General features: G+C 39.6%; 1 protein-coding gene across 1 annotated transcript in view; it reads right to left on the bottom strand.

Moving 5' to 3' along the window:
- The window catches only part of LOC120531505 (BICD family-like cargo adapter 1), a 49,752-nt gene extending 23,345 nt beyond the window's left edge, over positions 1-26,407 (bottom strand). Inside the window, exons 1-3 of the mRNA XM_039756974.1 lie at positions 25,730-26,407; positions 18,301-18,516; positions 766-882 (exon numbers count right to left, since the gene is read on the bottom strand). Of these exons, the coding sequence (XP_039612908.1) occupies positions 766-882; positions 18,301-18,516; positions 25,730-25,960 (564 nt within the window). The 5' untranslated portion in view covers positions 25,961-26,407. The remainder of the gene's footprint in view (positions 1-765; positions 883-18,300; positions 18,517-25,729) is intronic.
- Between the last annotated feature and the right edge of the window lie 1,490 nt (positions 26,408-27,897).

The raw sequence follows: 27,897 nt of genomic DNA on the forward strand, positions 1-27,897 counted from the left end.
CTCCTGCTTGTCTTTTACTACACCTAATTGCCTGAGGTTATAGATTTAGGAGGGAAGGTGGAGAGAAGTTATATACTATAATACCTTATAAACAGTGGTAAGTCTGTGAGATTTGAGGCGTTCTGACAGAGGCTACATATTAATAATACAAAAGGGGAAAATAGAGCAATATATTACTCTACCAAGACAAAACAAAGGCCAAGTCAGTTAAAGCACAAATGAAGTCTGCCTGGCCTTCTGATGTGTCACAAATATACACCCTGTTAGCTGCAGTCGTCATTCTTCTAGAGGTTCATACATGGAAGAGTGAAGGCAGTAGTTTGTACTATTTAGATCACAACATAACTAAGTCCCTAAAACAGTCTGAACCACTTAAATAGTTATTTACTTCTGTCAATGTATGTGACTTGGGAGAAAAGAGAAGAAGAGGAGTGTTGCTTGCTGCTAATGTATAATTGAGAGTTTTGAGAAAATCACTCATTTTATATTTCCAATAGGATGCCATTTTAAGCTGTGTATTTTAGAAAACAGAGTTGTACGCACTGCTAATTTTGACCAACAAATGACTGAAGTATAACCTACATTTTTACTCAAAGAAAAACGGTTTAACGAGTGAAAAATTCAATAAATAAACATAAACTTTACAACTTTATAGCTAATGTTATCAGAGGATGTGCTAAGCAATAATGGTATACCTAAGGAAAAATATGCAAACTCTAAATGCAGAAGATAAAAAATAAACACATAAAAAGAATTGTCAGTTACCTCCTTTTTTAGTGAATGTACAAGACCCTCCTCCTCTTGCAGTGAAAAGGCCTTCTCTCTGAACTGCTCTCTGAGGACAAGTAACTCATTGTTGAGCATCTTCTCATTCTGCATTGCCTGTGTAGGGGAACAGCATCACTTAGAACAGTCACAAATGCATGACAAGGCAATGGTGGTGCAATTTCTCTTAAGCATGCCTCACTGAGTACTTCGTTGGCATACTGCTTCATCTTCTAGAAAACCACATACACAAATAGGACTACTTCAAAGGTCAACTTGTGATTCATATTTCCTATTTATGACACGGCAACCATTTATAGAATAAGGCACCACATATGTTGTGACATCAAAGTCTTGTGCCTTTTCAGAAATGGATGTGAAGAAGTCTTTTTTCTCTGATTGGTGCAAGTTTCATTTGCAAATTCCAAATTTGTTTTGCCTTTAATATAATGGAAGCCAAAAAACTGTATTGAGTGTCACAAATGTCATCAAAATTAAATGATAAAATTTTATTTCATATGCTTGTGCTCTCCTTACCCTGACAAGACAGTATAGCCTACTATAAGCCGTCTAACGCCATGTTGTAGATAAGACCAACCTTGATTTTAGTGGGTACAGCAGCTCATTCTTACTTATGAAGTTCACTTATTCAAGTCATTACCCTATAGTGTTAATGGCTAATGTTATAACTACTTAAAAGAACACATCACAACCCCTTATCCACACTGTTAAAAACACTTCAGACTATTACATGCTGTATAGCCAAACTTGCTGTCAAAGTTTTTTTTTTTTTTTTGGAAGAAAGCCTCTCAATTGACAAACTTGTTAAGAAGGCAGGCTCTATTGTAGGAGTAAATTTAAAAAGTTTAACATCTGTGACAGAGCGACGGGCACTAAGCAAACTCCTGTCAATCATGAAGAATCCACTGCATCCACTTAACAGTGTCATCTCCAGACAGAGGAGTAGCTTCAGTGACAGACTTTTGTCAATGTCCTGCTCCACTGACAGACTGAGGAGATCGTTCCTCCCTCACACTATGCGACTCTTCAATTCCACTCGGGGGAGTAAATGCTAACATTACTCAAAGTTATTGTCTGCTATTTTTTTTTTCATTTTTATTACTATTTAAATTTAATATTGTGTTTTTTTTTATCAATATACTGCTGCTGGATTATGTGAATTTCCCCTTGGGATTAATAAAGTATCTATCTATCTATCTATCTCTATCTATCTAAGATCCACATGGCTGTGATTACATGCCATGTCTGAATGAAGGCCTGAATTTTCATTGCTGTTCATGATAATTCTTACAGACCACTAGTAAGAGCATTCTGTGGCCCAGACTCTTGACCAATGGTTAAGAGAGTGCATAGTGAACAACTCAGCTTCAGTCAATGTTTTATTCCATACAGTATGGAGACAAGCCAGTCTCTAAATATCAATATATTTACATCACACTGTTTTTGTCCCAGTCTCAGAATAACCCACAATCTAATTCCATCATTCACTGTTGTCTAACTGTAGAAAAATTGTCATTAATAACAAATGCTCCTTACAATGAAATAAAAGAGTCTACTGGCAGTGTCCCAACATTATCATCTTCCAAAGCAGCAGTGGTGTCACCACATACCGCAGATGATCTTACCAGTTAATTATTAATATGCCATTATTACATGGTTTCCATGAACTTACTTCAATATGCCTTCTTCCTGCTAGATGTGTTTGTTTCACCCACACTTTCACAGAAACAAGTGTTTCAGAAAATTTTTGATGGATCAGTCAGATTTACTGCACACTTCTGTAGAAAATGTATGTCAGACATTTATTGCAAAATTAGATTCACTATTGTGAAATGTGTATAAATACAGCAATCAGTGAAACATGGACAGCCTATAGCTTAGAAAAATATTTGTTGTCCATTGTGTCAGTCATATTTTGTAGGGATAAAAAGCCTCCCTCCTTGAGCAAGGCTGTTAACCTGCTGTTGTTATCTCCTGGGTACAAAGCTAGCCTGACTCCAGCCCTGCAAGCAGGTCCTCCAACTTTCAGGGCAATCTTGGGGGTTGGTGGCAGGATTGGCTCTCTAGCCACTGTGGGAAAAAAAAAAAACTCACACTGTTCCATTGCATTGGAGTTGGTAGGTTGCTGCGGTGTCATGAGGTGCGTGTGCCAATGCGCTGTATCATTGCGTGCTCTCTCTCCCTCGATGGCTGAAGTGGCCACAGTTTTTAATTACTACCACATTCATAATCTAATCTATTGCTAAATCATTTTTGTACTTTGGCACACTGTCCAATTAGTTTACTGGTTTAGCTATTTCTGCATTTAAGATATATTTGCATTAAAGTATATTCTCCCCAGATTCTAGGCTGGCATTGTTAAAATGCCACACCTTTGATTGTTTCTGATTTAAACATCAGCAGGATCTAATCAACATGTTAGTCAACTCCAAGAACTCAGAGTAATGAGTTAGTGCCTTCCTATAATGCATCAAATACACCATCTGAGGAGAACACACTGAAAGGCTCACATTACACCTTAAGGACACTGAAGAAGCCAAGGGTTCAGACTTGAAAACGAAAGCCTCAAACATGCCAAATATGTCAGTTTTTCAAGCCAAGTTAATTGAGTATTGATCAGTGTCTTGAAATTGCAGACATATTGCCAAACAGCACATCTATGTCATTTTATGAAGGAATAGGGCAAAAAAGCTAAACTTTTTTGAGCGATTCAGCCATTTTAAAAGGAAACCAGCCGTGTACTTATCCTTACTACTTGTCTTTCTCAGCACCAGGGACGGGATTTCCTCCAGTGTATACTTTTCACTTGCGAAAATTGTCTCCAAATACCATTATTGACATTATTAAAATGTTGATATAAATTGCTGTGTCTATTCTTTAAAACAAGTAGACAATATTATCTGAAAATTGTAACAGTCACTCACAGTTTTTACATTTACATACGTAAGACACTGTACAAGTATACCTTGCAAAAAGCGGATGTATGTAATTTACTTCACAGCATAAGAAGGACTACATTTTTTTGGTAGTTGACAAGTATTACTCATTTCTAGTGTTCTGTGTTAAAACAGGTAACCTAAGCCATTTAAGCACACTGACCGATGTTAATCAATATGTAAATATAATAGAATATGTAAACTCCATGCAGATGCTGGTGGTGTGAGGCAGGAATGACAGTTCTGTGCTACTACACTGCCTGTGTTAAAACAAACATCTGTACATCATCATTTCTCGAATGGACAGATCTTAATTTTGTAATCACTCTGAGGATTGACATTTTAGATGTAAACGGTTATCTGTCTTGCAAAATGGTAGCAGTAAGATCAGATAGATAGATAGATAGATAGATACTTTATTAATACCAAAGAAAATTGCTGGGTTACAGCAGCAGAGGAAAAAATGCACAAATATGTATACAACAGGAATTATAAATAATCTTAAATATGCTAACAAGACACAAATACACATAAAACTTGAATTATCTATTAGTAGATTGATAATATGTGGGCATTTACTAAGAGTAAAGTGATTAGTATTGCACATGTTGTACTCGTAAGTTACAGTATAGGATGTCAGTCATTATAACAGTATATTACCCATAGCACCATAGTCTATTAAGATGACTGCTAGACCAGCTCAGGACCATTCAGCACACACCTAATGAGACCACCATGACCGAGGAGCAGTTCCATATGGCCGAGGGTAGAAATGATCTTGTATAGCGCTCCTTGGAGCAACACAGTTGTCTCAGACTGTTGCTAAATGTGCTCATCCTTTGTACTATAAGTCCTTTGGTATTTTTTCACACATGTTCTAGGAGTGTGCCACAGTTGCAGATTCTTTAGGGTAATTTCAAAATTTCTCTCATCTATTCTTTTTATAAAATTCCTTTATTTCTTCTTCTGGACTTTTCTGCTGTCCTTAGCCTTAGCATCTTGCTGGAAATCACCAAGTTTATTATTAATTGATTTATGGAAAACCTTTTTTAATCTCATTTTGCTTGAATTATCTGAAGCACAGGTTAATGGTTCATCTAGCACCTGTATTTTAAACTGGCAGTCAGCCTCCCAACTTGTCCTAACTCATATAGAGGGAAATTGCATATCTAAATGTACTTAGATTATTTAATTATTTATTTAGTTATCCTTTTTTTTTCGTTGTGCCTTCCACTACAGGGCTCTTTGTTCATATAAGACCAGGTGTGTGTGTTTGAGCATTTTATTGGTATATTATAATATACCTTTCTGTGAGCTGTTGCAATTCTTTATGATTTATACTTTGTTAATAACAATTTGATCACAAAGAAAATGTGCTCGTCTGTTTGGCCAAAGCTTCATAAAGGGGTGCGCGTCATTGTTCAGGATAGTAAGCAGTTTGCTGAGTGACCTCTGTTTTACCACTTCATTTAGTGAGACCAGCCTGACACCTAAGGTTGAACTAACCTTTTTAATCAGTTTATTTACTATGTTGGCACCACCTGCACAAATGCCTTTTTCCCAGCACACTACAGCTTTGAAAAATACTTTGGCCACAACAGACTGGTAGAAAACATGGAAGGAGAGGCCTGCATGCAACAAACAACCTAAATCTCCTCAGGAAATTGAGGCGACCCTTCTAGTTTATGGCCTCTGTGTTGGTACTTTAGCTTGTCATTTTGATGCACCCATCATGAGGCACATGTGCTCACTTCGACGATGACAGAGACCACATAAGCTGCCTTAATCCCCTAACAAGAAAAGCAACAGTAACAAGTTTTATTAGATCTATCCAAAATATTTACAGATATACTGTATGAAAATCTATTCAAGGCGGGCAGCAGTATGGATTTAATATTTTGCTGTGGTCATTAACACATTTGAAGTTGTCCCCTGTTTTCAAGGGCCCACGATGGAGAAACACAACATCAGCTGACTTTACTGTGTGGTGGTCCTGAAAATGAGCTTATCATAATCCTACTGCTGCCACACTACAAGACCTTAAGAAGCCTCCTAACTTGCCTTTGCGGTGTTATGTTTTGCTTTGTCTTATGCAGCGTATGCCTGTTAATATGCTGTAATGCTCTTTGTGATTATTTTCAGCATTAAAGGGACTACAGATTACAATGACTGACTAACCGGAGTTCCTGGCAGGTACTTCAATCCAATGGGTAAAAAACTGGAACTAGAAAAATAATAAAAGTCATTGGTTAAAGACTACCTCTAGATAAAAATGGCATAATTACATATTTTGTTAAAAGTACTCTGTGCTTCACATGAAAATAGTTTTGAAATATGGCCAACACTGAAAGGTGCTATATGATAATATTAATGATCTATCCTGCACTTGACACAGGTTCCCTTGTCTTAGCATGCCTGTATGCCTTTATAACATCTTCAGACACAGCATGGCATCTTCATATCATAAGAAGTTGGCGGACCTGGATGGCGGCCACAGTTCACTGCCCTAAGTCTCTGAAGGCCCCATGTAGGTGAAGCATTATTGGCACACAATGGAAGGACTCATCTGCACACAATGCACCAGAGGGGGTCTCCCTTTGTTCCAAGGCCATTAATCTCTGAGCCTTCAGTAAAAATGGATTGACTGACCAGACTAACGCAGATGACGCCGAGTGCATCCTTACATGGCCAGACAGCAATATTTTAAGAGGTCTAAACCCTGTCACAGCTGGTGGGTCGGTTTCTGCCTTGCTACACTACACTGAACTGAGAGAGAGAAGAGAGAAGAGAGGGATGGTTCAGAAGAGCTGGGGGAAGGGAATGAGAAAAAGATGGAGGAGGACTTATAGTTGCTTGGGGCAGCAGTTATCACACAGTTGGCTTTATGTCCAAACTGGAGAGTTTTTTGTTGAAGGTCATGGAGCACAAATAAACACAAAACAGAGATAGCTGCCTTCCCGCCTTACACTCAATGAAACACGTTTGCTCTTTTCTGCTATGACTGGTCTGCAAGGCTTTTTTCACTACTTGTTCACTGGAAACCGTTCTATGTATTAAATCAAAGTGGTTAATTCAGCTTCTTCTCCACCTTAACTCAAAGTTTTATTTACCCTCCAAAACCTTTTCATAACACTGTGATTTTCATAGTATAAATGAGGAAACAAAAAAGCTGTGAAAGAAAACAGAAAGATGGTCCTCAGCCCAGATCCAGTGCTCCTGGTGGACCCAAACTCTTCCAATTCCAGACAGCAGAAATCAAAAGTGTGCCTGTTTTAAACCTGTAACGCTCTTCCGTGTATTTAGAAATGCCAGACCTCCTCCACAACAACAGGAGCCTTTCTCGTATTCTGAACTGTTCATTTTAGTGTGGTGTAAGAGTTGAATTCCCCCCACACATTCTGATCGTTTTACAAACATACCACAGATAGCAGAGCATTACCCAAATGTAAAGTACACGGTTAATGAATTTTGTTATTAGGAACTAGAGGCCTTCATTTTGGGGAGGCTATCTTTCAAAAAAGAAAGTTTTGTGATTTGCTTTCAGAAAGCAGTTACAAAATAACTTTTCAGATACAATAAGAATGTGATGTAGTGATTGGCTTACGCCTGCGCACCTTGTCAGTATCTACAGTATGTACACTTTATGCAGCTTTTCAGTCAGTACTGTCACAATATGATTTATACATCTGATCACATCAGACTATCAAGCAAAAACATCAATTACTAATCGGTAATTTTGAACACATTATATACCAAAACATTATATACCAAATGTGTGATATGTGTAATGTGTATGTGCCACAACCTCCAATCCTCCCCAAGTTGCTGTCCTGATCAGTCATTCATCTTCAAAATGTGCCCACACTGGACCCGCGGGTGATGCTGTATACCGCTTGAGACCTTACAAAGGTAAATGATGATCCCACAAGCTTTCCCCTACTGCTGCTGTGGTACTTTAAGCCTGATGCGACTTCCGTCCTTCCAGTTTATGAACCCAGTTCATCTAGTTCAGACTCCATCCTAGGAGCACTGAGCACAAAGCAGTAACCAGCCAGTCCACTGGATATCAAACCTGCACACAAAGCACATTTACCCCATTTGCAGCATCTTAGCCTAATACATTGTACAGTACATGACATACCAGCCACACAAATACAAACAAACTGCATCAACTGTACACAGAAAGCCCGGTCTCCTGAAGCTTTGAGGCTGCATCACTAACTACTGCACCACTGGGCTGCCCACTGTTGAGATAATTCTCCTTTGTACTAAGAATTAAAAACCATTCAAAAACACACTTGCCTTATTACAACCACTTTCTGTTTTTGCCTGAACTGTTACCTGGCCGGATTGCTTGTAAGTAACCTGCAGTTAGTGCTATGTCATTATTTACAAAATATAAAAATATAAATCATTTCTGTAAAGAAATAAACTCTGACGAGTCTGCTTGTCTCAGTGGGTAGCAGACAGAGGTAATAAGAAATAAACTCTGCACCCTGTGACTGATTATTTTTACACAACTCAAGCCTCCCTCTCCTTTATACATACCTCAGACTTTCTTCCAGTTTAACGCTTCTCGGCTGCTTTTCTTTTGTGCCCCTCTGGTGCACGGAGACAGGCTGGCAGATCGGCCGAGTCAGACAGGACCGCCTTAGCTTCCTTCTCTCACTGTTGCCGTCTTTCTCTCCAGCTCCCTCCAAGCAGTGTAAAGTACGACAGAATTGAGGAGGATTTTCCACGCAGCTCAACCAAGCAGCCACTTCCTGCTTGTTACAGTATATGCTGAGATTAGCAGCTATCTTCTGGCAAACATGTTTTTCCTGTACGATTCAGGACTGCCCTTTCAAGTTTACTAACATTTCTGAGAGGTTAGAAGGAGAAGACAACGCTCAGCTTCGCACCTTCCTTCTCTCTACAAAGCCAGGCTAGAATGAAGTTAGAAATTACACATAAACTTTGTATTATGGCATTCATAACCTGTTCACCCCACCCCACTTACACTTTGACCCTGGGCAACATTCCAGCAGTCTCCATAACTAAATCCATTTGGCTAATTCTTACAGGAATTCAGTGGCATACAACACACTCGTGGAACTTCAAATAAAGACTTTTTTTTTTCCCAAATACCAGACAACTGTAGATACTGAAAGCTGACTTTGTTTTTCCAACATGACCTGCTGTGCCACACCAGGCCATCAAACGGCAAATACAATGAGCATCCTCTCTGTCTGTCTGCATCCACCCAGAAACTCCCGACAGTTTCTGGCCCTTTTTATGTACTCATTTCCTATCATTTGCATTGATAGTTCAAGATTTAAAAGTGTTTGATGGTAACAAAAATGGTGTCATGCAGATTATCTCAGTTCCAACATTTTATTACATTCAGCTCATTCAGTTTTAGGGCTGTACTTTGGGAGACATACGCCCTCTTGCAAAGTCAGTGAGCAAACCTCCTTCAGCCTCAACTTTCCAGGTTCAGTGTAAAAATCTGCACCTTTGCATTGACATTGGCATTGATTTATAAGATTGTATCTTCTCCTTTTATCATACCTTCCACCTCTGCATTGTACGGTTCAGATGACTTTACTGACCATGCCTTACCTTATGTACACTGTACATAACTCTGTCCAATTTCAAATTGCTCTCTTGTGAGAAAAGTGAAATATTAACATTAGCTGGTTTTACTGTCGGGGAGGCACGGTGGTGCAGTGAATAGCGCTGCTGCCTCGCAGTTAGGAGACCTGGGTTCGATTCCCGGGTCCTCCCTGCGTGGAGTTTGCATGTTCTCCCCGTGTCTGCGTGGGTTTCCTCCCACAGTCCAAAGACATGCAGGTTAGGTGCATTGGCGACCCTAAATTGTCCATCGTGAGTGCTTGGTGTGTGTGCCCTGAGGTGGGCTGGTGCCCTGCCCGGGGTATGTTTCCTGCCTTGCGCCCTGTGTTGGCTGGGATTGGCTCCAGCAGACCCCTGTGACCCCGTAGTTAGGATATATTGGGTTGGATGATGAATGGATGGATGGTTTTACTGTCAGAAAAATACAATGGCGTTGTTCTGTGTGATACAATCTAATCCAAGCTATTGCATTCAAATGATAAAAACTGTTGAAGAACTAACATATTCCTCCTTCTCTCATGTCCTAGCCTTTCTGAATGCAATGTAAGTTCACTTTGTTTTAGTATCTGCTAATATGTACAGCAATGCATGTCCCTCTTAAGCTATGTCAAGTGTTCTGTTCAGTACTTCATGCTAATGTTCCCCAAGGAAGATAGATAGATAGATAGAGATAGATAGATAGATAGATACTTTATTAATCCTAAGGGGAAATTCACATAATCCAGCAGCAGTATACTGATACAAAGAAACAATATTAAATTAAATAGTAATAAAAATGAAAAAAATTAAAATAAAAGTAATGTTAGCATTTACTCCCCCGGGTGGAATTGAAGAGTCGCATAGTGTGGGGGAGGAATGATCTCCTCAGTCTGTCATCGGAGCAGGACAGTGACAAAAGTCTGTCACTGAAGCTACTCCTCTGCCTGGAGATGACACTGTTCAGTGGATGCAGTGGATTATTCATGAGTGACAGGAGTTTGCTTAGCGCCCGTCGCTCTGCCACAGATGTTAAACTGTCCATTTTTAATCCTACAATAGAGCCTGCCTTCTTAACAAGTTTGTCGAGGCGTGAGGCGTCTTTCATCTTTATGCTGCCACCCCAGCACACCACTGCGTAGAAGAGTGCTATATATGCTATACAGTAATCCCTCGCTATATCGCGCTTCGACTTTCGCGGTTTCACTCTATCGCGGATTTTAAATGTCAGCACATATAAATATATATCACAGATTTTTCGGTGGTTCGCGGATTTCTGCAGACAGTGGGTCTTTTAATTTATGCTACACGCTTCCTCAGTTTGTTTGCCCTGTTGATTTCATACAAGGGACGCTATTGGCGGATGGCTTAGAAGCTACCCAATCAGAGCATGTATTACATATTAACTAAAACTAGATATGCTTCCCGCATGGCGCTTGATTGTTTGCTTGTCTCTGCCTCTCTCTCACCCTCTCTGACATTCTCTGCGCCTGATGGAGGGGCTGTTTGCACAGAGGCTGTTTGCTTAAAAGATACTGACGCTCCTCTAAAAAAATGCCGCTTTATTGCGGTGCTCGGCATATTTAAAAGCACACGTATTGATTTTTTGATTGTTGCTTTAATCTCGCTCTCTCTCTCTCTCTGACGTTCTCTGCGCCTGACGGAGGAGATGTGAGCAGAGGGGCTGTTTGCACAGAGGCTGTTTGCTTAGAAGATACTAACGCTCCTCTAAAAAATGCCGCGGCAAACTTAAAAGCACAAGTATTGATTTTTTGATTGTTTGCTTTTCTTTGCGAGCGCTCTCTCTCTCTCTCTCTCTGAAACTCTCTGCTCCTGAAGAGAAGAAGATCTATTTGCATTCTTTTAATTGTGAGAAAGAACTGTCATCTCTGTCTTGTCATGAGGCACAGTTTAAACTTTTGACTAAAGGGTGTTATTTCATGTCTAGAGGGCTCTAATAATGTTAACAGTGTGAGAGAGTTTATAAGGGCTTAAAATATATAAAAATAACCATACAAACATATGGTTTCTACTTCGCGGATTTTCGTCTATTGCGGGGGGTTCTGGAACGCATCCCCCGCGATCGAGGAGGGATTACTGTATATGCAAATATGCTATATCCTATAACATTCCGACTGATTGATTGGTTAATCATCGAGTTCAGGGGTCCCCAACTCCGGTCCTGGAGGGCCCCAGTGGCTGCAGGTTTTCATTCTAACCCCTTTTCTTAATTAGTGACCTGTTTTTGCTCATAATTAACTTCTTTTGAATTCATTTTAATCAACTTGCTCTCGAAGAATTAGACCACCTAATTGTTTCTTTTTCCTTAATTAGTTGCCAAACAATATTGAGACACAAAATGAGCCAAAACATGACCAACAAAGTGTGTCCATCATGCAATATCTGAAAATAAAGAAAGATGAAGGTCTCAAGGATGTCGATCTGCTCAGGTCCCCAAAACATTTTAACCGTGCTCTTAGAAAAAAGAAAATCAACAATTTCAGAAATGTATGCCTTTGCATAATGAGAGCAGCAACAAGCCATGGAATTAAAGAACGGGTTTAATGAACGACAAGAATCCGCACCTAATTAAGCAACTGATTGGCGTGAAATTGGTTGGTGTTTGAGGCCCTGACTTAGTTGGTCTTAGTTGGCTCACTCACTTCACATTTCATTTCTGTTTAAGGAAAGAAATGAAGAAATTCAGGGGAAAAACAAGTCAATTGAAATTGATTCAAAAGAAGTTAATTAGCAGCAAAAACAGGTCACTAATTAAGAAGGGTTAGAATGAAAACCTGCAGCCACTGGGGCCCTCCAGGACTGGAGTTGGGGACCCCTGATCTAGTTAGTACTTCTTGTCAGCTTCTTATAACAAGACCCAAACTTTATTAGCAAAATTTAATTTCAGGCAAACACCCATCTTTAGGAGTCCTTGCTTTTTTTGAATGAAGACAATACTAAAAGTGCACAGCATTCTTTTCCTCCTTCCTGAATTGTTAACTTAATTTGGCAATTGTGAAATTCAAGCTCTTTAAATTACAGAAATCATATTACTCAATCTTTCAGGATACAGCCTCTGGCTGTTAATATTTCTCATTTGAAATGTGGGGCCACGTGTCCCATTGAAACATACAAGTTTAAGTCTAAGCGTGTATTTATTTGGCCTTTTACAGCATTCACACTAACAACAAACAGGAGTATCCAGAATGCCATTATTTGTTTTGCACTAACACTGGATTGCAAGTGTTAAGTAGCTTCACCATCTCTTTTCTTTACTGGGTACAAATGATTTCAGCTGGTTAGGACCAAGGATTTCTGGACTGTTGTCACTTTATAATGTAGTATATTTTGGTTATACTATTAAAAACAATGAACTGTGAATTAGTTATAAAGTAGGTGGTGCATGAAAAACAAGTAACAAACATTCATGAGATGGGCTAATCATTTTGTATCAAAACTCAGCTCAATCAAAAGATTTACGTTTTGTATGAACCAAATGGTTTCAGCAGTCAAGCCTTACAGAAGCATGTTGACCTTAACAACAACAGTAAGAATGGATTTTCTTAATCTGTAGCACTGTGTACAAAAACAGAAGGGCAGTTTGCACTGTTTTAAAAATCACTGAAGCATTTTACATTTGTAAGCATTTTATACGTAAGGGACTGGTGACCATGGGAATGGGCTCACTCTTCTTCTACCACAGCATGTCAGTCAGTCTCCTACTATTTGTCTTCAGTTGTTTGTCTATTTTTTTTTTAAATATTCCCATATCTATCTTTGTACCCTATTAAGCCAACTCATGGGTTTTCAACACTTCTCCTCAACTTCCCTTGTAGTTTTTCAACCATTTTATGTACCTCAGGTACAGTGCTACAGCCTATGGCACTCCTGTCTAATTTGATGGCTTAGTCCTGCTTTCTATTTGTATATCTAGACATCAATCGATTGCAACGAGAGCAGAATGCAGCTGCTAGAATCTTAACTAGGAAAAGAAAATCCAAGCACATCTCTCCAGTTTTGATGTCACTACACTGGTTTACCTGTGCCATTTAGAATTAACTGTAAAATGCTGCTTATGGTTTACAAAGCCTTTAATAATCTCACTCCATGCTATATTTCAGAATGCATCTCACCTTACACTCCAAACTGTACCCTTAGATCTTCAAATTAATGTCTGCTTATACACTGCCTGGCCAAAAATAAAGTCACCACCTGGATTTAACTAAGCAAATAGGTACAAGCCTCCCATTGGATAATTACTGCCTGGGCGATTATCTTTCAGCTGGCAACAAGTTATTTAACCCCAACTGGTGCAATGAGTTGCTTCTCATTTCTTAATCAAGCATGTCAAAAGACACATCTCGTGGTCGTGGAAAAAATGTTAGTCTGTTTGAGAAGGGTGAAATCATTGGCATGCATCAAGCAGAGAAAACATCTAAGGAGATTGCAGAAACTACTAAAATTGGGTTAAGAACTGTCCAAAGCATTATTAAAAACTGGAAGGATAGTGGGGACCCATCGTCTTCGAGGAAGAAATGTGGCCGGAAAAAAAATCCTGAATGATCGTGATCAGCGATCACGGAAAAAAATCCTGAATGATCGTGATCGGCGACCACTTAAATGTTTGGTGAAATCAAATCGAAGAAAAACAACAGTAGAACTCAGGTCTATGTTTAATAGTAAAAGTAAGAGCATTTCCACATGCACAATGCGAAGGGAACTCAAGGGATTGGGACTGAACAGCTGTGTAGCAGTAAGAAAACCACTTATCAGTGAGGCAAACCGGAAAAAAAGGCTTCAGTCTGCTAGGGAGCATAAAGATTGGACTCTGGAGCAATGGAAGAAGGTCATGTGGTCTGATGAGTCCAGATTTATCCTGTTCCAGAGTGATGGGCGCATCAGGGTAAGAAGAGAGGCAGATTAAGTGATGCACCCATCATGCCTAGTGCCTACTGTACAAGCCTGTGGGGGCAGTGCTACGATCTGGGGTTGCTGCAGTTGGTCAGGTCTAGGTTCAGCAACAGTATGTGCTCCAAGAATGAGGTCAGCTGACTACCTGAATATACTGAATGACCAGGTTATTCCATCAATGGATCTTTTCTTCCCTGATGGCACGGGCATATTCCAAGATGACAATGCCAAGATTCATCAGGCTCAAATTGTGAAAGAGTGGTTCAGGGAGCATGAGATATCATTTTCACACATGGATTGGCCACCACAGAGTCCAGACCTTAACCCCATTGAGAATCTTTGGCATGTGCTGAAGAAGGCTTTGCGCAGCGGTCAGACACTACCATCATCAATGCAAGATCTTGGTGAAAAATTAATGCAACACTGGATGGAACTAAATCATGTGACAGCTTATCGAAACAATGCCACAGCGAATGTGTGCCGTAATCAAAGCTAAAGGCGGTCCAATGAAATGTTAGTGTGTGACCTTTTTTTTTGGTTAGGCAGTGTAATTCCAAGTGCTAAACTTAAAAGAAGTGGTGAGGCAGCCTTCTGCTGTTATGCACCTAAATCTGGAATAGTTTAAAGATAGAAATTCACCAGGCTGATACCGTAGAGCAGTTTAGAAAAACTGCTAAAAACCCATTATTTTAACTTGGCTTTCTCATAGCTTCATTTTAGTGTAACCCTGATATTCCATCCATCCATTATCCAACCCGCTATATCCTAACTACAGGGTCACGGGGGTCAGCTGGAGCCAATCCCAGCCAACACAGAGCACAAGGCAGGAAACAAACCCCGGGCAGGGTGCCAGCCCACTGCATGTTTGGATATCATAAGTTTTTTTTTTTTTTTTTTTTTTTATAAAACATTTGTTTTGTTACTGACTTTTAAAACAATTATTTATACAATTCAAACTTTTTTTTTCTAAGTATGGGTGAATCAAAGCTGCTTGTGCTTTTGTATTATTACTGCTGAAGTAATGTTTGGTTTAAGTTACTACTCTCTACTTCATATACGGTATGCTACAATATAAAATTAGAGAATTGTTTCATGTTTGCTATTACTTTGCATACCTGCTTCTAATTAAATATGTCGTCAGTTCTCTGCATTTCCCATTGATAAAACAATGACGAATACGATAAATGTTTGTTATTTTCCTCCTCCAGTATGTCTTTCTGCATTGTTTCTTTACTTTTATACCATATATTAACAATCTTGCACACTGCATTTCACATGGTAAGCACAGGTCATTATATTTGTTTTGGAATTTATCTGAAAAAAAAAAATGGTTTTATGGACTCAGACAAAACAGCTACTGTCTTCAGGGAGCAGGGGAGTGCAAACTAAATTGTCCCCCAGGGAGACCATTCAGTATCTTTGAAGTACGTAACAAAAATCACTTAAATGAGCTCTTGGCAGCAGCCCCCCACAAACACGGAATGTCTACAATAGGCATGTCAGCCTGAATTATTATGATGTGTGGCCACACTCTGGTCAGTCACAACTCTGATCAGGTAGTACAAGGCCTCCATGTGGGAATTCCCCGGGATTTTTTATTGAACTTTGGAGTTTTGTGTTCTGTCACACTGCATTCTGTGTTGAAAGATTTTATGTATGTTGTATATGTAACTGACTTCTCTGGGGTCTAGCAGTTCTAGAACACTCAGACGGCCGTTTTGGCTGTTTAGGGCATTGTACATGGAGAAATTGTGTCCTTGAAGAATAAAGACAATGTGATCTAGGGCCATTTTTAATTCCTAGTATCATTTCCCTGCATGATCCTGAGCCAAGCTGTACACCTGCAGCAAAAATACGCATCCCTGTAGAAAATGACGTAAATCACTTTGGAATAGCATTCAATTTGACATTCACCATGTACAGAATAATGAAGTGCTGTTATGCTAGATTAACTACGTCCACTGTTAGAATTTATTTTAAAATCTTATGTATGGGTCATCATGTTACATTATTGTTTCTGTTTTTGTGCGTCTAAACTTTTAATCCATGGCACGGTTCTCTGTTGTCTGAAAACAATCCTCTAGGTTTGAGAGGGGACAATAGTCAGAAAGATCACTGAGCATTAAAGCATGTCTGAGCTTGAAAACTTCCACTTTGAAATCTTTACTGTGATCCTGTTTATCATTATTACTATACATAAACAAAATCATTTCCACTTGGAGAGATTAATAAAAATTCCAACAATCGAGGATTGTTTTGATTCAGAAAGATATCAGCAGGCAGTTGCAACTCCGCAGCTATAGCTGGAAAACAAAAGCGAACAATGAAGGTGCAGCTGGCATTGATCTCAAGGGCAGGTGACTTAAGGAAGGGCAGACCCACCTGTGCTGTATTTACAACGTAGCCAGGTCGGGGAGGAGCAGTGCTAGCTTGGTTACATTACCCGTGCGAGCCAGAAGTGCGGCTTGATCAGCTTCACAGTGAAATGGCACCGTGTTTAGCTTTCTAGCCAGGTAGGGTCTGGCTGGAGGTTCCAACTTGCTGGCTTAATGTGACGCTGAGTCGCACAGCATTCTGTGTATATGATATGCACAGTCAACTTTTCTCATCGCAAGTGATTTTAGGTGGAATAAAATAAGGAAAGCATTATATCTGGGGTGGCAAGTTTTGATTCTAATCAGATTCTTAACTAGTGACCACTCTAATTAACTTCTTTTGCCTTAATTTTAATTGACTTGCTATTTAAGACTCAAGACACTTAATTGTTTCTTTTTTCTTTAATTACCAGCCAAACAATAATGAGATATAAAAATTAGCCAAAACATGACCAGCTAATCATACAATATCTGAAACTAACGAAAGGTGAAGGTCTCGATCAGGGGTTCCTCAATGACGGTCCTGGAGGGCCGCAGTGGCTGCAGGTTTTCCCTTCAACTAATTTCCTAATTAGAAGATGGTTCTTGCCGATAGTAAAACTTGGGATTTAACTATTTGGCTTGTTAGTGCTTTCATTCATCCAAGTGAAATTTCAATTGCACTGTAGAGATCCCTTCTCTGAAAAGGAACCATGTGTTTTGCGGACTAAAACAGATTTAAACTTAATGATCCTTCGAATTCCCCATTTATTTCTAAACAATTTTTTAACACTGATACTTCATTGTGCACATGCACAGGTTTAGAAGGAAGCACATTAACTGGAAGGCTACTGGTTTATTGGTTAACTGCATTTCATTATGAACTAATGTCTGGTTAAGAAAACAGGCAACAATTAAAACTTAAATGCAGCTGGTAAAATGAAATAAGCAATTAAATGTTCTGAATTGTAACAGGCAAGAAAACTAAAATTAAGCCCAAAAAAACAAATTGCTTAGGTGGTAAATAAATTGGATTACGAAATTGGTTGAAATGAAAATCTGCAGCCACTGTGGACCTCCAGGACTGTAACTGAGGACCTCTGATCTACATTGTAACTAACATTTGTCTTTGATGGATGAAAGTGCTAACAAGTCATAGAGTCATTATCAGCAAGGATGGAGTTCTAATTAGGAAACTGGTTGGAGTCAAATTGGTTGAAGTCTGAGGCCTTGACTTAGCTGGTCATCTGTTGGTTCTCTTCACATCTCTTTGCTGCTTGGGTACCATTTAAGGGAAAAAATGAAGCAATTCAGAGGATTGAATCTTAAAAAGAACAAGTCAATTAAAATGAAGGAAAACAAAATTAATTAGCAGCAAAAACTAGTCATAAATTAAGAACAGGGTTTGAATGAAAACCTGCAGCTCTATCACTTTGAGGTTCATCATTTGTATGAATATGTGCAATAGAAATAAATGTTGTTGCTGCTACAGTAGCCCTCTAGGACCATAGTTGGACACTTCTTAAACTGCATTTTCTGTTTATCTGTTTTACTATATAAATTTCATCACAAAACATTGATTGATAAAGAAAGAAAGAAAGAAAGTTAGCTTTCTGTCAAAAACAAAAGCAAGGACCAGTGAGTATAATGATAAGGGATTTTACAAAGAGGTAAGACATGCTCTGAGGCTCTTGCACAGACACTATATTTATTCAGGCTTGTACCTCACAAATCTGCTCCTGAAACTTCTGGTTTTGCGCCATCTTTTCTTGCTCTGCCTCCCTTTTGTCCCGCTCTGCTTCTTGCAGCCTGTGCGTCAGCCTCTCCACCTGCTGCTTCAGGTCTGCAGCATCTCTCTCTAGCTCACACACTTGGCTTTCCCATTCTGCTTGTCTGCACTCCAGCTCAAATCGCAAAGCATGTTTATCCTGCTGCAGCTCCTGCAGAAAAAAAAAGAGAAAGGCTAAGACAGTCAACAAGATAAGATAGTATCTCCATCTTTCTTTCTTCCTTTCTGTCTTTTGAGAAGATAGAGAAATTAAAAGGGATAAACTCTTCAGATTCCTGCTGAAGGCTTGAGGAGCACAGTTTATCCTGAATAGGAGATGGAGTGGCGTGTTCTGCTCATTCACTCAGATCTTAGAATTGACGTAAGGTACAATTTCATGCAAACATTTTGATTTGCTATTACTGGAATTAAAAATATTCATTGTATGTTTGGTGCCTGTACTTAAAAAGAACATCTGCACTGAAGATGAAAGTACGACACAAAAAAGGAAGTTTGGCCCAACTTGTGTGAAGGCATAATTTATTCAGCAGCCTTAATCAAGCCTTCTTTTTTGTAACTTTTTAAACCTCAGTTAGGGGAACTCCACACAAATGGAAAACGTTCATATACAAGCTTGAATGATACAAGAAACACGATGGTGGATGGACTGTCATTAGGAAGGAAAATTCCATTAAATATTTCCTTTGACTTTTTCAGTCAAAACGATTCTAGCTGGTCACATAAACCATGCAATTTAATCCTAATCAGACATTTTTAGGAAAAAGCTCAATGTGATAAAAGGTCATATGACTTCTCCGCTGCTGTCCTGGTTATATTACTGTCTGCCACTGGTGGCACATACAGAACATGAACAAAACAAAGGAAAAATACCGGACTCCAATGCCCTTGGCGTACATGACTAACAGATAGCGCCCGGCCTTCATGGTGGGCACGATTCATTTAGATCCGGCCTGTGACTAAAAAAGTTTTATTTTTCAACAGGAATGGAAGTAAATTTATAGGCGACCAAGCCTTTGCTTAAAGAAGATAAAAGGTAAATGTGTCTATATAGTGTCCACGTACAGTAAACAGGTACTTTATCACCCTTGTAGATGTTTTGGTTTCCTAAAGCAGGCTGCATGCATATGTATTTTTTTTAAAGGTGTTTGGCAGGAAAGCTGTTTTACTTACTAAACTGAATGTTGCTGAGTAAAGGCTAGCAAGAATTCCTGTGATTATTATTTTTGTATTATCATCTTTGCCCAGTTGTATGACTATTATTAGCCTACAAGCTTAGAAATAAAATGAAAGTGCTAAAAGGAAAACAGATGTGCCAGTTTTGTTTAGGACCATGGGCAGGCGTAAGGTGTGGCATTGTTACAAGAACATTAGAAGAGGCCATTCAGTCCAACAGACCTTGTCACTCCTGTCTTACATGTATTTGCCTATGCACCGTATGCACAAACACACAAGTGTATATGTATTTGTACAATACAGATATCTGACATCAGTGAAATAAATATTTTCAGTGGATTGTGATTCCTGCAGCACAGTACACATTTGCTGGGAAGTTTCATATCTTACACTTGATATTCTCTGCGCATCACAGCTTACTCCCTCACTCTCATAGGATATTTATATTAAACAGAGATTGGCAGAGGGACTCATTTCCTCTCAGCCCAGATTTTCTCAAACAGATACAGAGCACCCATTGATGCCAGACCTCCTAAAAGGAGTGAAAATTTCATTTTGCAGACTACGGCGTATTCCCATCAGAGATAGTTCCACAAAACAATGATTACTATTATTACCCATCCGTTCATTTTCATAAACTGCTTTTCCCAGGGTGGGTGGTGGGGTGGCTGGAGACTATCCCACCAATCCTATTCTTAAAATTATTATTCTCTGCTTCACAGAAAGGCAGCACAGTAGCTTACTGGTCAGCGCTGCTGTCTCACAGCTCCGAGGACCTGTATTCAATTTTCAGTCCATTCACAGTGTGTGGAGTTTGTTTATTACCTTCATTACCCTTGAGTGTTCTCCAGGCACATCTCAAAGATAAGCATGTCATATTAAATGTCACCTCCAGGGGGTGCAGACGTGAGGATACCCTGTAATGGAATTTGGTCTCATCTACTTATAGGTCCTGTCTTGGGCTCAGCACTGCCATGATCCAGCTCCCATCAACAATTAGTGAAGAAAGCAAGTTTAAAAACTGGATAAAATTATATCTCTAGAAGATGTTTTATCCAGGGGTCTATAAAATCTACCTACATTTTGTGATAGTTTATAGTGATGAAAGAATACAATCTTAAAACTCAATTGAGAGCAACGCAAAATTCTAAAAACCCTTTGAATCCAATTCAGGGCCACAGGCAGGATCAGGTTCAAAGCAAGAACGAGCCGTGAATACAGCATCAGCCCATCACAGAGTCCATCCACGCAGCCACACTAACATGGGGTCAATCTTGCAATCACCAGTCAGTCTAACCTGCATGTCTTTGGGGATATGGGAGGAAAACTGTAAGACCCTGATTAAAATCCACCCAGAGACATAGAGCAAATGCAGACTCCACACTGATAATGACCAGAGGCTGAATGTGTGGACCTACTGCTACCCACTTTGCCACTCTCAATAAAACATGCGCTTTAACTCTGGTAAAGTTTAAGAATTGTAGTACTGCACCTAGCGCAACTAATATATGAAAGAGAAGCAACCAATAAACAAGCAAAAAATAAATCAAGAGCAGATAGGGTTGGAAAAATCTTTTAAAAATCCATAGCAGAGACATATTGTCCACATCTACTGTAGACCCGTTCACTTTCTTTAAGTTATTCTCAGGATTTCTTTTCATAAAACACAACATACAATGTTTGGACCTTTTTCTTAAGGTTTTGTGTCAGCAAATCACAGCTTACAGTTTAAGAGGTCTTTGTCTAAAGAACAGTTTCACCAATAGGACTTTGTCCAACACACATGACCCGTGAGCTGAATAGACGTTACGCGGAGGATGTGTGGCCATTCTACAAAGACAATATTTAATCTTACACTCCGTGCATACCCACTCCTATTCAGGTTGACACATGAACCCAAGGCCCCTGTGGTAACACTTTTAACAAAATATCAAATTACAAATTCACCAGCATCAGGCATACTATAAAAGATTAAATAAAGTGTCCAGCCATTAGACAGGAGACTAGCGTGTCTGAGCTTGTCTGCCAGGGATTACAGGAGAATCGGATTAAAGTTTAATACCACTCATAAATTACTTCTTACCTTCCCTCTCCCCCAAATCTCTAATCATAATGGTTTAAGTTATATGTAAAGAAGTTGGAAGAAACTTGTCAAAAGCTTTGCAACACACAGTTATAAAAGGAGAATATGTTCACTTTAATGAAAAATTAGGGAGCAACATGGGATATACGTGCTTACTATCATGCGTCCTTGCTTGATGTCCCAGTAATGAGGTAATGACACCCGGTGTGCAGCTAAAGCCACTGGAGAAACATTAATCATAGCTGAAAGGCCTTCAATGGCAAACCAATTACTGAAAAGCAACACCCTTGTTGTGAGCTGTCGAACACTTAAATGTCACACTTGGTTTGTGTGACCCCCCGTGTCTCGAGCACAGGCCCAAGTTAACCGAACTGACCTCGTTTCTGGCCTTTCTCAGATCTGTGAATTTTTTTTTGTGTGAATTTAAAATATACTTTGGAAAAGGCAAAAAACTTTCAGAAAATTTGATAGTAGAAAATAGGTTTCAGCCAAAGCTCAGCCTGTTTTAAAAGTCAACAAATTATTCTATAAGTAAGTTACTTGAAGTGGGAATTAGAAATCCTTAAAGACCCTATATTACAATTCAACAAAAACACACCCCTGCATAGATTCAGCAGTTTATATTAAAAGAGCAAGCATTTTAATTTACATCCTGTTTTTACAGTCCTCAGCTTTAGTAAATTTTCATTTAACTTATCCTCATCTGAACAAACCAGTTATACAAGTCATAGTTGAAATATTTTATTCTGTCATAACTGGTACAGGATGTCCCCACTGAAACATTTTTAAGGTGTCTGGGTGAGTGGCACAGGGGGTTAGAAAGATGGATGGATAACTGAAGCGTGGTCAGTATGGAGGCGCAGAGTTTACCACTGCTGTCTAACAGATTCAACATCCTTAGTTTAAGTCCAACACCCTGTCCCTCTCTGTGTAGAGTTTGCATGTTCTCCCTATGTCAGCATGGCTATTCCTTCTACACTCTTAAAAATAATTGTTCTTTAAATCACCATATAGTTCTTTACAATGTTGTATCATTCCTCACAGCTCCATTGCTTGACCAGGTTCTTTGCGTGGAAAGTTGGTTCTTTGTGCTTTGACAAAACTTCCTTATATGTAGAAAAAAAAAAAACAAATCTTGAATGTATGGTGGGCTGTAGGACACTAACAGATTCAGAAAACCTGGATTTAGTTTGTGTTACTGGATATATGCAGTAAGAGTCCTTTTAAAATCATGACATACTGGTATTTGACAAGTCTGCTCCCGTCTGTTCATGGTTATTTATTGTATGGAGCCTGTTATGGATCTACATAAATAAAGGCTCTTTCTGGACCTTCATGTGGATGGGTCGTTTTGGCAACCAAAAAATTGTTCCCCTATGGCATCACTCAGAAGATCCACTCAGGCACCTTCATTTCTAAGAATGTAGTTACTCCGATCTTTCTCCCCCATCCTAGAGACATGCATATTAAGTTAACTGATGATTCGAAGTTGGCCTGTTATGGGTATAGCATGTTCATGACTGGTACCTGCAGTGGCTTCTGCCTTGTGCTGAAAGCTGCCTGGATAAGCACTGGGATCTGGCCGCTCTGAACTGGATTAAGCAGGTTTGAAAATGTTATATTTTCACTGATGGGTGCAGAGCTTAACTGAATAATTTCAAACACTTCCATTCTAAAACAGAAATGTAATTCATTAGTGTTAATATGCTTGGAGTTCTTCTTTTCATGACAGACAGACAGACAGACAGACAGATAGATAGATAGTGGTCTGACCACACACCACAATGTCTAAAAAGGAATGAAAATGTCTGACTTGGCTGTCACAGTCCCAGTTAGGCAGTACAATTTCCAAACACACTTCTGCTAAGTAATTTGTTGGCTGAAAGTCCTCAGTGTGAGTGTCAGGGAGAGGATGTGCAGCATTGTTCATAATAGCACTCAGTTTTGTTTTAATTCTCTCCTTTGCTGCAAGATATATCTTCTGTATGTAACACAAAGGCAATGTTTGATTTTGCTAAGACTTGTAGGAAAGGGTGTTGATACTCGCTGTTATGCCAATGACAATGACTTCTACAGTTTCTATTAAATTAATTCTACATACAATGTCTAGCCACTCTGTGTGACCAGTTTTCCACCATGGGGTTGAGATGAGCCAAAGTCTATTCAAGTATTATCAGACACAGTGCAAGATGTAGTCTTGGAAACGATGCCAGTCCATCACAGGGCAAAGGCACATACCATCATTGCGCCAGTTCAGAGTTGCCAGTTAAACAAAGTGTGGAAAACCCAAGTAGACATCTTCACAAAGTCCATGGCCAGGGCAAAAACCAGACTGACATCCAAGGAACTGTGATTAGGGAGTGCTAAACAACATGCTACCCTCTACATGAAGTATAGATTATTTTAAATCATACATGTCTGTGTGTTTTAGGGGGTGGTTCTCTCACATAAAAGACTAGGTAAACATTCTAGACTGTCATGGAAAAACCACATCATCTATATGAAGGACCATTTCGCAACAACAACAAAAAAAAACTAATTAAAGTTTTATTGAATTAGTAAACAGGAAATAGTCTATAGTGAGGAGGTGGAGGATGTTCCACTGGTAAAACTAACACAAAGGATAAACACCTTATACTTAACAACCCCCAATTATTTGAGTTTCCGTACAATTTTTATTCATCAGTGTGTTCAATCTGGTCTTGTCTATTTCAGGGTCATAGGACATCAGCACCTCTCCCCACGGCTTGAGGTGAAAGCTATAAATCAACTCCACTACGGGTCATTCAAACACACATTCACTCACATGTATTACTAGTTATGTGCACATTTTTGGGATACAGGAGAAACTTTACAGGCATAGGGAGAACCCTGTAAATTCCATATTCTGGCCACTATAGTGTTGTGAGACAGTATCACCATACCCACTACAGCAACATGCCACCCATGGCACTTTAAATCTTTTCTAAAAAGCAGATGTACTATGCAGCGTTGTCTCATATTCTTTATCCCTGGGCAACTTTGCAAAAAAATGTGCGCTTATAATGGAAGTAATAATGTCAACACTGCAAAATTAGACCACTCCACATGAGCCTGCAGGATCACAATCACATCAGTATACTGTTTGTGTATAACAATGCTGTGCTTGGACTAAACTACGTATGTGTCCATGAGTTTGTCGCTATCATTGACACTGCGGGTTATTATCTCCAAACAGGATGTGCTGTGGTTTAGTGTGCACCGCAGTGAGGGGGTGGAAAGTTTTATTGACAAGTTTTTTGTCTTTATTGTACTATTTATATGTTTACTAAAACAAAGACGACTATCAAATGCATGAAGTGTTGTACTATAAGATCAGGTACCATCGGGACAAGAGATCCAAAGCTGCATTAAAGACCTGCGCTACAGTCAGAGCAGGGTACGTTTTTACTGCAGGATGGCTCATCAGACACAGGTTCTCAAAATATGATTCATTGCTGTGTGATTAAATTTAGAACACCATTTATAAGGTGTCCGCTTGCATTCTTTCATTAGTTGATTCATATTTTCCATCCATTTTCAAAATCTTTTAATATGCACTCAGTTCAGTTACCCACCTCAAAATTAGGCACGTGTTGCCTGCCCAAGTTTAACCTTAAACACCTGAGTTTACTTTCAATTGAGCCGAAACACTGTGAACTTTTCTAGAATCTGCTCCAACCGGACAGACTCAAATGGTTTACTAAGCCACCTGTAAAGCGCCTCAGTCACAACTATATATCCTGATGGGGCACCAACCCCTTTGACAGCGGAATTTTAATTTAGAGTCCTCCCTGATCTCCCCTGGACCCTGGTAATGTGGTCCTTTATTCCACTCTTCTCCTTCACAGACTCGGCAATGCCTAGTAGTGCCAGTTCGCCCGAGCCATGTAAGGTGCCTCTACTCAAACCGTCGGGTTTGGGTAGCAACTGCTTTTGCCCAGTTTGCCTTAACGGTGCCCATGGCGAACGGTGACGACTAGCCCACCTCTCAGACAGCATACCCACTTAATCAACCCAGAAATGCGTCCTCCCATAGGAACACACAGCTTTCATGTGTTCCCTCGTCCCCCAGCTGCCCCAGTCTCACCTCCAGACGCTCGGCGTGTTCCTCCTGCAGCCGCTCCTTCTCGCACTTCAGCTGGCTGTTCTCAGATAGCAGAGCGTTGCCCAACCCGGCCGCTAAAACCAGCTCTTCATCTTTCTCTTTGAGAGCGGCGAGAAGATCCTGGTACTCGCGAAGCTCCTGGGCTTCGAAAGACAACGAGTAGAGTTCTTCTTCCTTTGAGTCCGAGCGGGTTTTCATGTCCCAGAGGGTCATTCGCGAGGCACTTAGAAGAGAAGCCGCCACAAAAACGGCAGGGAATGCAACGTGCTGACAAACCCGAAGGCACGGAAAATCAAAGAGCAGTGCCCAGGTGTGGCAGCTGAGACTTTGGGCAACTCCTCAATCCATAAACGTCAGCCTCGAAAAAACAAGTTGATAAACTTTTTCATCCCAGAGTTGGATTAAAACACAATGTGTATGTTGGACACGGAGCGCAAGCAAGGAAGAAAAAAACGACTTGATATACCAAAAACATTTCACGAAATTAGAAACGATGTGTTCACCTAGTCATTCCAGCGATGTGCTCAAGCCTTACCATACGTGAGCCACGCGTGCGGCTGCGTCTGTTGCCTGTGGGACGTCTCCGGTGTCGCTTTCAGGTGACTCCAAAATAAGGGGGCGTGGTCATCGATGATCTCTGAAGATGAGGCGTGTGCTGAACTTGAGATTTACCGTGAAGAGCTGAAAACAATCTCACGTGATGCGCGCGCCCACACACTCAACTGAGTTAGGAGACGCCAGAGCGTGTACCCAGAACAGGACGCTGGTCATTGCAGGGGGCAATACACACGTGTCACCATATTAACTCATACAGTTTACAGTCGCTCAACAATGAACTCACATCGTGTAGAGTACACGTTAAGCGTACGTGCACCTGAGGAGCTCCTGCAACCGCCGCACAGACAGTGGAATGACATTCGAATCCAAACCGTGGAGATTGAAAACTGCTGCATCAAGAGGTGAAAAACATGCTCCTGTTTTCTCAACATCAATTCTAAAGCGTGACAGTCATATTTCACCTAGAAATGGGATCCCCGTGTACTGCATGCGCACAGTATGTCTGTGTGTGTGTGTGTGAGCGATTGTGCCCTGCGATTGTCCAGGGGCTGCCCAGATTACACCAGCTTATACATTGGACACATTTGAAACCTCAAAACTCGTTCAGGCATCACTTGTAATATAATGTCATAAGCAGTTACAGTTAAGACGGGTTTTACTTTTAACAGTTGAGCACCGTAAAAAAATCATTATTATTTACATTTTATGACATATATTAACAATATCATATTGCGAGTCTTGACAGCAATGTCAAATATTTTAATCTCAATAAGTTTTAAACAATAAACCGCAATGCATATGAAATAATGGGAAGAATAACAAGAGTACATTGTTGTATGATTTTATAACATTCCTAACGTTTATTTGACAGTCCATCCAGTTCTCTTCAGTTGCTAATGCCAAATAACACTAACCCTATTTGACAAATTATGTATAAATATTGAATTTGTTATTTTTCATTAAACTTGTAAGTTTTAGCTCCCTTGTAAAATCAGTAAATATAGCATACTCTTTTTCTTTCTTCTTGGCTTGTGCCTCATTTCTATCAAGATCTTTTATTCAATAATTAACAAGAATGAAATGTGTTTCTTTAAAAAAGAGAAGAAATATTCATATCCAGCTCCTGTGTTACCAAACGATTTTGTCCTAAGGTTTACAGGGTTTTTTTTTGTCTGTCAATAATCACACAATACGGCCTGACTTATGACAAGTTAAACTATAATACACTGCCACATAAGCAAAGACTGGCATTTCATCCATTATGGGCAGTAAGGTGGCACCCAACCTGTTCTCACTGTCAAAAAGAATCATAAACATACTTGAAATCAAATATTTATATTTTTATCAAATAGATTGTTTTAGACTCTGCTTAATGATGTGTTTGTCAGATATTATCTTATTTTTCAAAAAAAGAATCTAAATGTATATGTAACTGATGTGTTCCTTGGGTGAAGCTATGTGGAGTCTTGCAGGGACACAGCCAAATTATGCATATTTTTGATTTATGCTACTCATCAATTCTCAATTGTTAGAGCCACTAACCTCCAAGGGGACCTCCCTAAACCTTACATCGACTGTGAATGAGTGCAGTC

This window comes from Polypterus senegalus, chromosome 6, assembly GCF_016835505.1.
Source record: "Polypterus senegalus isolate Bchr_013 chromosome 6, ASM1683550v1, whole genome shotgun sequence".
Taxonomy (NCBI): domain Eukaryota; kingdom Metazoa; phylum Chordata; class Cladistia; order Polypteriformes; family Polypteridae; genus Polypterus; species Polypterus senegalus.